At 35.6% G+C, this 14151-nt stretch overlaps 1 protein-coding gene across 4 annotated transcripts in view; it reads right to left on the bottom strand.

The window, feature by feature from the left end:
* Positions 1 to 521: 521 nt before the first annotated feature.
* LOC103028704 (transcription factor TFIIIB component B'' homolog) overlaps positions 522 to 14151 on the bottom strand; it is a 51556-nt gene continuing 37926 nt past the window's right edge. For 2 of the 4 annotated variants that reach the window (XM_049470639.1, XM_049470640.1), the window contains exons 28-39: positions 10522 to 10807; positions 9986 to 10067; positions 9556 to 9640; positions 9181 to 9454; positions 7997 to 8204; positions 6966 to 7174; positions 6350 to 6458; positions 5142 to 5250; positions 4660 to 5033; positions 3777 to 3825; positions 2429 to 2766; positions 522 to 1260 (exon numbers count right to left, since the gene is read on the bottom strand). In XM_049470639.1, coding sequence (XP_049326596.1) covers positions 1129 to 1260; positions 2429 to 2766; positions 3777 to 3825; positions 4660 to 5033; positions 5142 to 5250; positions 6350 to 6458; positions 6966 to 7174; positions 7997 to 8204; positions 9181 to 9454; positions 9556 to 9640; positions 9986 to 10067; positions 10522 to 10807 — 2255 coding nt within the window. In that variant the 3' untranslated portion in view covers positions 522 to 1128. The remainder of the gene's footprint in view (positions 1261 to 2428; positions 2767 to 3776; positions 3826 to 4659; positions 5034 to 5141; positions 5251 to 6349; positions 6459 to 6965; positions 7175 to 7996; positions 8205 to 9180; positions 9455 to 9555; positions 9641 to 9985; positions 10068 to 10521; positions 10808 to 14151) is intronic. The other 2 variants (XM_049470642.1, XM_049470641.1) reach the window with 2 other exon arrangements.

Below are 14151 nucleotides of genomic sequence, written 5' to 3'. Positions count from 1 at the left end.
AATAATATTAATAATAATAGAAATACTAATATTTATATATAGCACCTTTGGATTTTAAATTGTAAAATAAAATAAACCAGATAATACAAATAAAATTGAAATAAACTACAAGTGAAATACACAAGTATAACTAACTAACAAAAGGCGAATAAGATATGGAGCACATTAAAACTTTATACATGCAGACAAAATATATTTGAACAAGTATATTTATATTTTAATATATTTTAACTTCTTTAATCTTACGTTTTTAGTCTTGATTTCTGCATTATGTATTAATATGCGTGAGGAAGGTTTACGCATTTACCTGCAATTCCGTGCTTTACCACATGATGTCACTAATTCCCGCTCTCTCCGCAATCTTCTGAATGGATACGCATCCCTCAAACCTTGCTTAAATATACGCTCATTTTCACAGCAAGTATTTCTTTATGAATCACAGTTCGTGAGATGTTGCACGCACATTTCAGGCCCAGTCTTATATAGCCCTATTCAACAAAAAACATGAAATACAATCCAAATAATGGATTCCAAAAGCCAAAAAATTGCATTATTTATTATTTAGTGACAAAATAAAACTGGAGAAAATGTGAAGCGTTAGGAAATTAATGTTTAGTTAAGTGTGCCACATATTGCATGTAGTAGTGCAGTGTTTAAAAATAAATAACCAAGAAATAAATAAGGCAACAAGGAATTTTCATAACAAGGAACCACAGTTTCACATTCATGGTCATAAATATTAGGCACATTGCACTTTGAGGAAAAAGAAACAAAAAATCAGTCCCTGTTTCAATTACATTCAATATTAAATCACCCGTAATACTTTAGTTTAATAATGTTTACCAACAGAGAAAATAATATCGATAAGGCAACTGTAAATAAAAGCTTCCAATATCTAACAGCAAAATAAATATGAAGCAAGTGTAACTAAACAGAAATAAGCAGAACCTTCTAGTAATTATAGACCATCTTTAAAATAATACTGCAGCATTTTCATGGCAAATAAAAATATTAAATATAATACTTCAGTTAAACATACTGAAACACTTGCTTTGGTAACTGTTTATGTTGATGTAGGGTGGGGGGGTGGAGGGTGTATAAATCACAGTGTTTATGTTAGTATATCAGTTAGTCCCCATCCTCCACTTCAGTGAAGATATCACAGAGGAAGAACTGAGATACTCTGGATGGTTCATCTTCAGTGTCATCACTAGACTTGGGAGAATCCTCTTTGGGTGCTATGCCAGGAGAGGTCTTCAGCTTCATGTAGAGGAAAGGAAAGGGAAGGGGACAAAAACAACATTGGTTACTGAGTGGATCTGCATTTAATATATGAATTACAAACAGCACAGATATGATGCTCAGCACTGATATCAGGCTGATCCCAACAGAATCAGTGGATCAGTGAGTGTATTTGCATGCCCTTAATAAACTAACAATCACTAAAAAGCATATTTTTGCAGCAATCCGATAAACGTGTTCACATACATTTGGGTAATCAGATAATGGATGTTTAAATGAGTCAGGAAATGCTCAGATTTCTATTTGACAACCAGCCAGTAATGTCACAAAAGCATGTGAAAAAACTACAAACTTCCTGAAATAATCAGAGTAAGGGTATGCACTGGGAATTTTTTTATCAGATTATAATTGGGTCTTAATCGGATCTTAGAAATCTGAGTGCATTTTTTACATTCACTTGCATTATTGGGACCTTATTTTTAAACAATTTGTTGTGGATTTGTTATTTAGGATGTACAGTCCAGTTCTTTTTATCTAAATAGTTTAATATACACATTTGACCTGCGTGTGATATCTACTTGGTACATGAGACATAAGACATTTCATAAGCCATTCAAATTATTCACATCTTAAAGAGCGAGAAATACAGCACTTACAAATTATACGTTTCTTTAATTTTACCAAATTAAAAACCTCTGGAATATAATCAAGAGGAAAATGCTTGCATTTTTGCACCAGGAGTGGTGTAAAGTTATCCAAAAGCAGTGTGTAAGACTGGTGGAGGAGAACATGTCAAGATGCATGAAAATTGTGATTAAAAACCAGGGTTATTCAACCAAATATTGATTTCTGTACTCCTAAAACTTTATGAATATGAACTCATTTTCTTTGCATTATTTGAGGTCTGAAAGCTCTGCATCTTTTTGTTATTTTAGCCATTTTTCATTTGCTGCAAATAAATGCTCTAAATAACAATATTTTTATTTGGAATTTGGGTGAAAAGTTGTCCGTAGTTTATAGAATAAAACAATAATGTTAATTTTATTCAAACATATACCTATAAATAGGAAAATCAGAGAAACTGATTCAGAAACTGAAGTGGTCTCAATTTCTCCCAGAGCTGCATATAATACAGGTCCTTTAAATGGAACTAGGGATTTTTGTTGTTTTCGATCCTTATGTTTACCTGTTGAGAAGTTTCTGGTGGGGATGTACGTGTACAGACCCTTACTTTTGAGGAAGTCGGGGGTGAGGAGCCTGAGAAAACCCCTGCTTCAAAAGAAGGTCCTTCTTCACGAGGCTGGCCGACTTTAGCACTCTTTTTGCCTGATTTAAATGCATCTTCTGTTGGCTTATTCTTAGATGTTTCCTCAAACTCTTTCTTTAATAAAGCTGCCCTGGTGCGCTGCCGGAGGGGTGAGGAGGGCGGCTGGGATGACTTGGGTTGATCACTCTCTGAGGAGTCACCTTTATCTTTAGTGCGTGTTTGAGTTTTTGGTATTGTGGGCTTCACCTGCAGCTTGGCTGTGGAGAAAAAAGAAAGCAGGTTATACCTTAGATGTCTAGAGCTATAATTATTTACTATCCTTGGTTACATTTAAATGTGATGACAAGAACTGGGCTGTACAGCAGGGGTTTCTCAACTGGTCTCAGCCCGGGACCCACATTTTCAAATGATCATATCGTCGTGACCCACTTTTGAAGAATACAAACCAATCAAACCTTCAAAAAACCTTTTAACATACCGTATATATGCATGCAAAGTGAATTTAAGAGCATTTTTTTAAGAAACTGAGGAGGAATCAAAACCGCACCAAACAAATGAGGTCACAAAATACGGCATTGCGCCTTCAAAACCAGTGCATCTTATCTAAGAGATGTAAGATCTATAAGTCAGATTGTAAGGAGCAGTAGAGCCACAACTGTTGAAGTACAGCATTATACAAGAGTTTCTGTTTAGTTCTCTCTGGAGTAGCATTAGCATTAGCCACTAACAGCGCTAAGCACTAGCTCTTTCGCCATTCAGAGGTGAGTATTATTGGCCTGTTGCCTGCTCCTAACCCCGTCTAGTACTGCTGGAGCAGCATTAGCATTAGCTGCTAACCACGCTAAGTGGTCTTTTGTCATTCAGAGGTGAGTATTAACTTAGTTTAGCTTTACAGGTCTTGCCGCTGGGTTTAGAAGGAAAACATGGTGCCACCTCTGTTCCCTACTAGTGCACCTTATAATCCAGTTTGCCTGCAGTAAAGTCTCTTTTTCCCACAATATAAAAGATGAGTACAAAATCAGATGAGTATTAATTATTATTTTAATTTTAATTTTTTATTTTTTTAAAGCTGTCCACGACCAGAAGATGCCTGCGACTAACCAGTTACGAATCGCTGCTGAACTGCATCTTGTCATCAAGTTAAACTCATATTAAAATATGATTATACATAAAAATAGCTCTCAGTACTGTGAAGGACCTTCACATCTTCTTATACATGTCAATCAGGGTTAATATCAAATACCATGAGATCAGAAAACCCTCCCACCTCTCCGTGTGACGGGTGCTTTATTTTTCTGTGAGACTGATGGTTCCTCCTAGAACACATATTTGTAAAAAAAAAAAAAAACATTCAGTACCAGTCAAAAGTTTGGACACACTTTACCAATCAATGTTTTTTTCTTCCTTTATATTACCTTCTATATTGCAGATTAATATAGAAGATATAATAACTATAAAGTAAGAACTTAGGAATTATGTAGTAAATAAAAATAAAAGCAGTTAGGCCCCACAATCACCTGACATAAATCGAACTGATATGGTCAGAAGGCACCAATGAAGGTGTCTAATCTGCATTCATTTTTTTTTCTTTTTTTTTTAAATGCATTTCAAATTTTAATCCTTTTTCTCCAACATTTAGAAGGCCAATTCCCAACTCTCTCATTAGGACTTTTTGAACAGGATAGCCAGCAAACATAGCTATACATCAGCTATCAGCTATGTGCTGACCAACATCACCCTGGGAGTGATGTGGGCAGAGAGCGCTATCTACCAACCCAGAGAGAGAAAGGCAATTTGTGCTCTCTCTGACTCCGTCCGCTGATGGTGATCAGCAGCATGATCAAGGATTTAAACTGGTGATCCTCGGATAAAAGTGACAGCACCTCAGGAGTTCATTTTTAATATTGTTACTTTTTCTGTGATTAAGTAATCGAAACTAACATGTTAATTTGACAGCCCTAAATAAAACATATATTTGTTTGTCTAGTTGTTTCGTTTACAACATAATTCCAAGTCTGTTCCTTGTTCTGCAGTTTTGAGATCTTCAATACTAATCCACAGTGTAGGAGGAAGTCCTAAATATGTTCATATTAAATGAACAAGCAATTACTATACAACAAGCAATATGCGCACAAAAAACTGTGACATACTTTACAAGTCTTGGTGGTGATGGTGCTTGATTCCCCAGCAGTGTCCTCAGACGCAGGAAGTAGGACAGTCTGAGAAACTTCTCCACAGGTCTCCTCTTTCTTAACAGAGTCTTCGTTTTCAGAGGAAGCCACATCTTTGGTTCGTAAACTTGATGTCTCTATTCGGGAGGTCTTCGAGAGGTCTAGTACTTCTAGTTTTGTTCCAGTCTGGTCGGACTGCTTCACCCAAGAGGTTATCCTTAGCTGGCGCATTCCCGGAGCAGTTTGCTGATGCTTTAAACCACTGTCTTCTGATTCAGGTGCGTCACTTTCTGAAGATTTGGTTTGCTTGACATCTTGTTTAGTAAATGGAACCTTACCCATTAATTTGCCAGCTGTAAAGTTAAAGAATTATAATTTTAAAAGATTATAACATTAAGAAACAAAGGCAAGCATGAATAGATGGATAAAAACCAAGGCATTGCAACGTTTGTAATCCTTACCTTTCTTTCTTGTAGTGGATTCTTTCCTTTTTGGTTTGGTCTCCTTCAATATCGACTTCTTTTTCGATGAAGTTGATGGTGGACTGAAAAGTTCTGTCTGTTTTGACTGCTGTAACACATTTTGTATAATATATTATAACGGACACAATCAAAAGGAAGAGGTCTTTCTAATTATGAAGACATACAGGGCCATAAAAAGGTATTTGTTATCAAGGATCAAGTAATCAAGGAATCATTTAAATAGAACCTGCCAGACAACATGAAGTACCAGTAGGCTAAAAGATCTCAAAAAGCAATTAAACATTATGTCCCAATCTGAAAATATTCAAAAACAGATGAGAAACAAAATCATTGATCATCTAAGTCTGGAAAAGGTTATAAAGTCATTTCTGAAGCTTTAGGACTAAAGTGGACCACAGTGGGAGTATTATTCACAAATGGAGAAAACATGGAACAGCAGGAGTGACCAACCTGTCAAAATTACTCCAAAAGGGGATGGACAACTTATTAATGAGGTCACAAAGAACCAAGAACAACATTTAAAGAACTGTAGGCCTCAAATGCGCTCCTTCTCACACCATTCCCATTGTATTTCTGGTCAGCACAGGCATCTGTTAGCTGATGTATTAGAGCTGGGGATCCGAAGATTTCCTCCAATGATGTTGGCTTGCTTTAGTTAAGGTTAGTGTCCTTGATTCAATAATAAGACATCACTGTATTTCTTTATTATTCCTTTATTACTTACTTCCCTTTATAATTTTTCTCCCCAGCTTAGCTGAGTCATTAACCCACCCACTCATTAGGACCCCCCAATCATTGCAATGAATGCTCCAGACCCTAGGAGGGTAAAGAGACAAATTCATGCCTCCTTTAAATCATGTAAAGTACAGTCACTGCCTCTTTAAAAGCTGCCAATGATGCAGCATCACCATGCAGCCAACACCTCCCTTAGAGGAAAATGTCAGACCCCAGCTCTGATACATCAGCTAACAGATGCCTGTGCTGACCAGAATTACAATGATGTATGATGGAGGAGGCAGTGCCATCTACCCACCCAGAGAGGGCATGGCCAATTGTGCTCTCTCGGACTCCGGATGTTGATGCGTGCATGATCCAGGGTTCAGATTTGCGACACTAGAGTCATAGTGTCAGCGACTTAGTCTGCTTAGTTTTCCAAATCTTTTTCAAAGAGGAATCTCCCGTCTTACCATCAAATCCATACTTGCATCTTCCCTCTCTTCATCAGACACAGGCACTAATACGTCAGGCAAAAACACCCGAGAAACACCTTCAGTTTCAGTTGGCTGGAAGTCGGTACTATAGAATGTAACCAAAAAACAACAACAGGTTTAAAAGTAGCTCTCAATAATAAAAAAAAATATTTACAAGCAATTCTACACAGTAGTCTTCATATTGGAATTGCTTTCTAGCATACAGTATGCAATTCAATGCAAAAAAGCAACAAGAATCATGTAAGAATCTGTATTCTTGCTCCTGGGCAAGAATACAGACACATGCATTTCTGGACAAGCTGAGAGATACAGAACTTTCCTTGAAATTGAAAGCATCATGTGGACTATATGCAGTAGAGTACTTGTACAGGTCCTTTCACACAAATATGACCATGGATTATGCAGGTGCTCTGAACTCACCAAGACTCGTATGGCAGTTAGCAGCATACCAAGCACAGAGTGGCCACATGTTATGATGTAATTCTTCTCATTATAGAATACTGAATTTGATATTTTAACAATATTTTAGAATGTTCAAGCGATTTTACAGCAAAGTGATTTTTTAAAATATAAAAATTTGCAGTATTCTTACCATCTTGAGACCTTTACAGCGCATGGCATGATCTTCGGCTGTGTCTGCAAGCCTTCTTCTGTAGTCTCAGAATCTGATTTCTCTTTGGCTTTGAGACCTGCTACCGTTTCAGTGGCACTTATGTTCAAGACGTCTACTTTCTGTTTCTTTGCTGCTTTTGTGGAGCCAGTCTTGACACGTCTTTGCTTTGCATGCTTAGTTTTTTCCTCCTAAAAAGAAAGAGAATTAAGCACTTGATTGAATTCCTTTAGTAAATCCAATTGAGAAAATGCATGGTCTGAATTTAAACATACAATAACAAAAACTAAAGAATAAAAGACATTCGTCAAAAAAATGTCCGATATTTAATATGCAATTTAATATTGCATATAATATTTGATTCCACAAATGCAAAAAATATACAAGTCTATAAATGCCTTAACACATCTGTGCATTGTTTATAAACTCTACACTTTCTGCAGTCTTTTAATGCCCCCTACTGGCTATTTTGCGGTCCCTATTGGCACTACCCAGAGGAGCTCTAAAGAACTGGATCCCAATGTTTTTGCTCTGTTGCTGCAGAGCTGAAGTACATATTATTAATTATTAATAGTGATTTATTATTGAAGTATGTATTATTATTTTTACTCTTATTGTCTCTGCTTGAGAGATTTTGTTTTCTCCTTGTGCTTCAAACTGATTAAGGTTCTACAGACAATTTCTATAGATGCTGGTCACCTTTTACTGTCTTCAAGCCCCTACCACACCTTCTTAAGAAGGACCTGGGTAGTCTCTTATCATAAATCATCTATTACACCTCACCTGTGTGTATTTTTTTTTGTCTGTTTGTTTTATTTTTAAATTTTGTACATGTTTACAATGAATTTACATTTTTTTTAAAAAGGTAAATAAAACATTGGGGGGACTGTATTATATTGATTTTATTAATACATTTATTTTGAACATCAGCCCAACATTCCCAAATCAGTGCATCTCCAATTCAAATGGATTTAGAACAACAAATCCTTAAAACACCTTAAAAATGGCCTTACCTTTTCAGTTCTTTTAGACTGAACATCTGGAATATTTGGAAGGCTGACTTTCTCCTCATGAAGACGACTTTCTCCAGGTACTTGCCAGTCCTGACTTAAATCATGACCCAACTCCTCAGAGACTGGAACAAAGACATCAGCCAACAGCATGTGAGAAACTCCCTCACAGTCCTCAGCTTCAGCTGCCTCAGAATCCAGAGAAGCAAAACTGTGGAAATAACAAAAAAAAATACATAAACGAATAACAAGGGTTTAAACAACTGTAATCAGCAATGCATCATGTGATCTTTAGCTCATTAATCATGAAGTGGAAAAAGCAAAAGGTAATGCACTGAATATTGGCGGAAATTGGCAAGTTAACGTAGCCTTTCTCTGTATACATTTAAACTCACATGTGCCTTGGAGAAGCACTGCTGAGGTAAATGTAGGATTAGAACAGCAGTACTACAAATACATATTTTATTTTAGTTTTGCAAAAGCTTTTCCTATTAAAAGGCAAGACAAATTATTAAAACTTTGGGATACTTCATTTTTAAATGTGGTGAAAAATGAATGAAAAATGTTTTGTTATTCTAACTTCTAACATCTAAATATTTGATTTTTGGTTTGGTTTTGGTCTAAGTTTTAATTTCACTGGAGAATAAGCTGTGTCTGGCTAATTAATGACTAGAGCCAAGAATGAGCAATTTTATATGATTTAAGTTATAAACTATTATGTTAGGCAAGCCTATAAATTATACTTCACAATTCTGTTCCGTTTTTTTGTTATTTTTAAGAAACAATCTATAATAGGCATGCATCTCACTGTTTGGATTAACTTTATTTGCTGGAAAACTGCATTACATGCAACAATAGAAGTTACAAATGGTTTGCACTTAAATTTAATTATTTTGCTTCATTTTCATGATTTTGTTTTCTAATTTTTAGTTTTTTTATGTCTAATGTCATCCAAACCTGTTTTAAGTATCTGATGCACAAATCCGTTCTCAGCATCACAGAAATTATACGGCTTTATCCTCCATCATCTAAAACCTTTATTTGATTCTATTACACAGGTTATATAAAGTAGTTATTATGGTGTGGAACTGCATTAAAATATCGGCAACACACATATAGCCCATATAGTTATTGTAAACCTCTACAGGACAATAGCATTTGATGCATGCTATCTAACATGCTCTTACCATGAAGCTGTGGTTGTTGGCATCACACTTAAAGCACTCTTCTCGTTGTCCTCTTTGTGGGCAGTCGGTAGGGGGCTTTTATTGATGTTGGTGTTTGACTCCAGGTCATGTTTTACTGTAGTGTCTTTACGGACACGCCTGGCTGAGGTCTCAGCCTCTGTCTTAAGCTCAGTTTCTTGGTCGGCTGATGATGGAGAATTGGTCTGTGGCAGTTTAGGGCATTCCTTCCTAACAGACTTTCTCTCTACCAGACTGGGCTTCACCTGAATCTTGGCTTTTAAGAAAAGATTGAATAAATACAGTCATGACAATGTACTGTATAATTAAAGAGTGCATTACATACTGAACACCTGAGGACAAACTGCATTTCCTCACCTCTTCTCTTCACAGGTAGTGTTGTTTTACAGTCACTCTGGACTGCTGTTGAATGTAATGCTCTTGGAATATTTGTCATTTGCTCCTATTGAAGAAAATGTTGGATTTTAATTTTGATTAGAATAGGAAAAAGGAAAAACACGTTTGTTTGGAGAAGTAGATATTTTAGTACTAGTGTGGAAAAAAGGGGAGGAAGAGTAAAATGAGAAGTATGAGGTAAGGAAAAAGAAGGCGGATAGGAAGAAAGGAAAAAAACAAAAAAGGACAAAAGTAAAAGGAGAAGAAGGAAAAGAAGGATGAGGGGGAGAAGAGGAAGAAGAAGAGGAAGAAAATGAGGGAACTGGAGAAATCTCAGAGCTAAAACTAAGAATTCAGAACAATAATAATCATCATTTGAAATAAATTGTTTTATTATTATTAATTAAAATACCTTTATTGGTTCTTCATATGGAGTGTCATCTTTTGAAACATCCTTACACTGTAAAGCATCGACTTTACTCTTTGAGGCGACGCTAAAGCAAAGTAAAAAAAAAAAAATGTTATTTAAGGGTGGGCGATATTGTCCTAAAATAACATCACAATATTTTAGGGAACTTTTGCGAGAACAATATTCTTGCTAATATGACAAAACATTTTTAAATTTCATTTTAAACTAAGAATATTCAAATATTCTTAAATGTAAGAATACTCAAATGCAACAATTAAAGTTTAATTTCGTATAAATATAACTGTTTCATACATTCAGTAAAAACAAAAAAAAGGAACAAAAATAAAGAAACATAACAAAAATCTACCACAATACTAATATGCAGCATATTTATTGCATGCATATAAACTGCTATCAAACAATTAAAAGTAAATAAAGTAAATGTTTTCAAGAATATCACAATATGGAGCTTTATTTTTACAGTGTAAAACAAAATTGCTGCAGAAAAAAATGATCGTTCTGTCATTCTGTTCACTTACCATTTTGAAACCCGGATTAGAACTGGTGTGCTCTGATATTGAGGCTCCATACCCTCGAGTGGGGCCAATCCTGGATCATCTTCACTCTCAGACTTTGATTCTTTTATTGGAACATCTAGAATATCTTCTGTTTCTGTTTGCAGTGGAACCAATTCTGGATCTTCTTTACTCTCAACCTTTGAGGCATCTGACACATCTTCACTGGCTTCATTCTTTACTTGAGGTCTTACGGTTTGCTGAGATTTGTCTTGTGTTATGGCTGGTTGGGCAAGTTCTCCGCCAGGTTCTGATTTTCAGGGGACAAATGAGTGCCATTACAATCAACACATAAGATGCCAATATTAACATTAATCCTTAATATACCATTAGGATGATATTTTTTAGTAACATGATCAGGATGTATCATCAATTATTAAGGAAACATGCAGAGTTTAAGCACTGGCAACTCTTACAACAGAGCTTCAGCCAGTATTTTATCATATGAACTGTGTGGTACGTCACAGAAATCTGTGCGAGATGTAGTCTCTGATTCTGCCCACTGCAAATCCCCCAGAGCCAAGTCTGATATCCTTACCCTGGGTTGCCAGGTACAGAGAACACCAGCATTCAAAGTGAACCAGATGGCTAAGGTTGCTAACCATAGCTGGGTAATTTACCAGCACCACTAGCATAGTATAGACTGGCATTTTGGACATTTAAACATTCGAAATTAGAAGTAAGTAAAAATATTGATATATCCAAGTTTCTTGATACTGCAGATACTGTGCTTACAAAACTGTATTAATTCTCAAAATCACAATATTACGTTTAAAACTGTATTTTTCAAACTATAGGGTGCACTTATAATCTTTTAATTTCCCCAAAAATTGACAATTGACTTTATAATCTGTTGTTCATTATGTAATAATTCTACTGGTAGGGTACTAAGGAGCAGTAAAGCCACTCAGCTGAGGTACTGCTTTATACAGGAGTTTCAGTTCAGTTGTATTAGCATTAGCCGCTAACAGCGCTAAGCTCTATCTCTTTTGCTGTTCAAAGGTGAGTATTATCGGCCTGTAGCCTGCAAACTCCGGCTAGCACTGCCAGAGCAGTATTAGCATTAGCGGCTAAAAGGGCTAAGCTCTAGCTTTTTCCTCGTGCAGAGGTGAGTATATCGAACTGAAGTCTGCATGTTTACCGTGTTTAAACAAGCTACGTGGGACGAACCGCTAGGTAGTATCACCTTGGCTTACCGGAGCACTCAGGGTTCCTCAGTGTTTCTCAGCGCTAGCGGTTAGCCGCTAATGCTAATGTTAATTCTGCGGCATACAGCCTCAGTCGAAATTTGGAAATTTAAGCTTACTGTAAATAAACAGAAGCGCTTTTCTCACCCAAATAAACAGTTTTCAGGAGAGAAATCTGTGTAGATTAACATCCAGTGCTCGTTTAACTTTAAAAGATTTTTTTTTTTTTTTTTTAAGAATTAGTTTTTTTTTTTACTTAGTTACGCACCCAGTGGTGAGACCTGCTGAATTAGAAGGAAAACATGGTGCCACCCGTGTTCCTTACTAGTGTTTCCTTATGCTTTTTATAATCTGGTGCACCTTATAGTGCGAAAAATACGGAAATAGGTTTAAAACTTAAATCAACTTCAGAACGCATCGTTCTGACTGAATAAAAAGTGATCCTATCTTTAACCTAGATTTTTATTATGAAACTTAAAGCAACAGTGTTCACAGTATACAGGACAGCTGGCCTAAAAAGTGATAATTATATTGCAAAATGTTGAATCGGAAGCCAGATTTCAGTCAATATTTAGCCAATCTTTTTGATGTTATCCCTAGAGATAAGAAAGGCATGGTGTTACGTAACACTAAAAATTTACCTAAATTCAACAAAATAAGAAACGTTTGAAAAAAAAAAACATATAAAAGTTACAATTTACAGGTAAATACAATAATTGTTTACACATATTAACTAAAAACTTATAAAAAGTATTATACAAAGTATTTTAAGAGACACTTGTAGCTAGTTGTTTTTTTTATTATATTTCTGCAAACATACATTTCTTAGGTTAAATATTATTAAAATATTAATTTGCAACCATTATCTTACATTTTCATTTGAGTAGAACAAACTTAAAAAAAAAGAAATTAAAGCAGATAAATAAAAGTTTTCGTAGTTTCAAATTATTCAGTTCTGCTGCATCTGCAACTTTACCTCCCTTGATGATAAAATACAGAAGATTTGTCTCTCAGTTTAAATGTTTAACTGAATCAGAGAGGCATCTGATTGGTCATATTCCTCTGCTCTGTGCTATTCACTAAGCCCCACCTCTCCATTCAGGTTTTTGACCTCCCTGCATTTTTATTAAGTGTGGGTGGGAGATCAGCTGATATGGGGTGGAGGCACTTCTAAAAATATAAACTTAAAAGATAAAGCTGTTCCAGTTATAGTGAAGATATAATCATACATGACTGTAAATTGCAAACAATTTGCACCCAGAAGGAAGTGTCAGATTTTAATGTTATTCAGAAGGAAGATAAAGGTTACCAGGAACAATAAATAATTTAAAAAGAATTATTCAAGACTGATATGGGCACTTCTTGATCATATTTATTGAGCTACATACAAAAGTAGTGTGTGACACATGGCATGTATGACAGAGCATGCCAGATGTCTCAGCATGAAGTCGCAGAGGTCCCTAATGGTATCCTGTGATGAAGCATCTCATGCAGATAGAATATTGTCAAGGAGTTCCTGCATATTTTGATGTAGGGGTGGAGTGGAGACCCCTGTTGTTTTTTTGTCCAGTAGAAGTGCTGTATGGTCCATGCAAGATGCTTTTTTTATTTTCCTATTTTAGCAATTACTTTATTACTGCTCAGATTTCTAATTATTCTAATTCTCTTCACTGATGAAACTGAGACTCAGTCCAATCATGTTAAGCTGAGCTAAAGGCTAAAGCTGTTGCCATGTGGGTCAGCCAGACCTGACTCTTCCTGTACCAGTTTTCTCCAGTTTCCGAGAGTCTTTTGAAGGTGTAGGAAACAGTACTCACCACTCTCTGACTCCATCTGTAACTTCTCTAAAGAAAATACTTATACTTTTAATAGTTACAGAGTTCTCAGTGTTTCTCAGTGTGAATTTGCTGTGTACCATCTGTAAGCTGTTAAACAATAAATAGTTATCTAAAAATCACCCACGCATTTTTTAAACAATATATGATTTTCATTTTTTTTTTTTTTTTTTTTTTTACAATGTACTTTTACAATATACTAAAATATATAATTTTTGACACTACTAAAAATACCTATTTTGTACCACTTATTGGCTGAACCTGAAGAGCTTAAATGGCAAAAATAAAAGGAAAACATTAGGGGATGAGGGTGTTTTAAAACTTTTGACCGGTAGTGTACTTTCAATTTACAGATACAATTTACAGTACCACCTAAGCTACAGTGGAGTGAGAGTTTATCTAATATATTAGGGGATAGGGTGGGATTTGACAGTGGGACGTTATTTGAATGTGTGTGTGTGTGTGTTTTTTTTATTATTTATTTATTTAAAAAATGTTCTCCCAAATTTAGCTAGGCCAATTGTCCCACTTATTTATCTGATCTGCTACTCAGCTACCACAACACCAGGAGG

The sequence above is a fragment of the Astyanax mexicanus genome, chromosome 22 (genome assembly GCF_023375975.1).
Source record: "Astyanax mexicanus isolate ESR-SI-001 chromosome 22, AstMex3_surface, whole genome shotgun sequence".
In the NCBI taxonomy this organism is placed as follows: domain Eukaryota; kingdom Metazoa; phylum Chordata; class Actinopteri; order Characiformes; family Acestrorhamphidae; genus Astyanax; species Astyanax mexicanus.
Note: the sequence above shows the minus strand (reverse complement) of the source record. Positions and strands in the feature narration are given on the sequence as shown.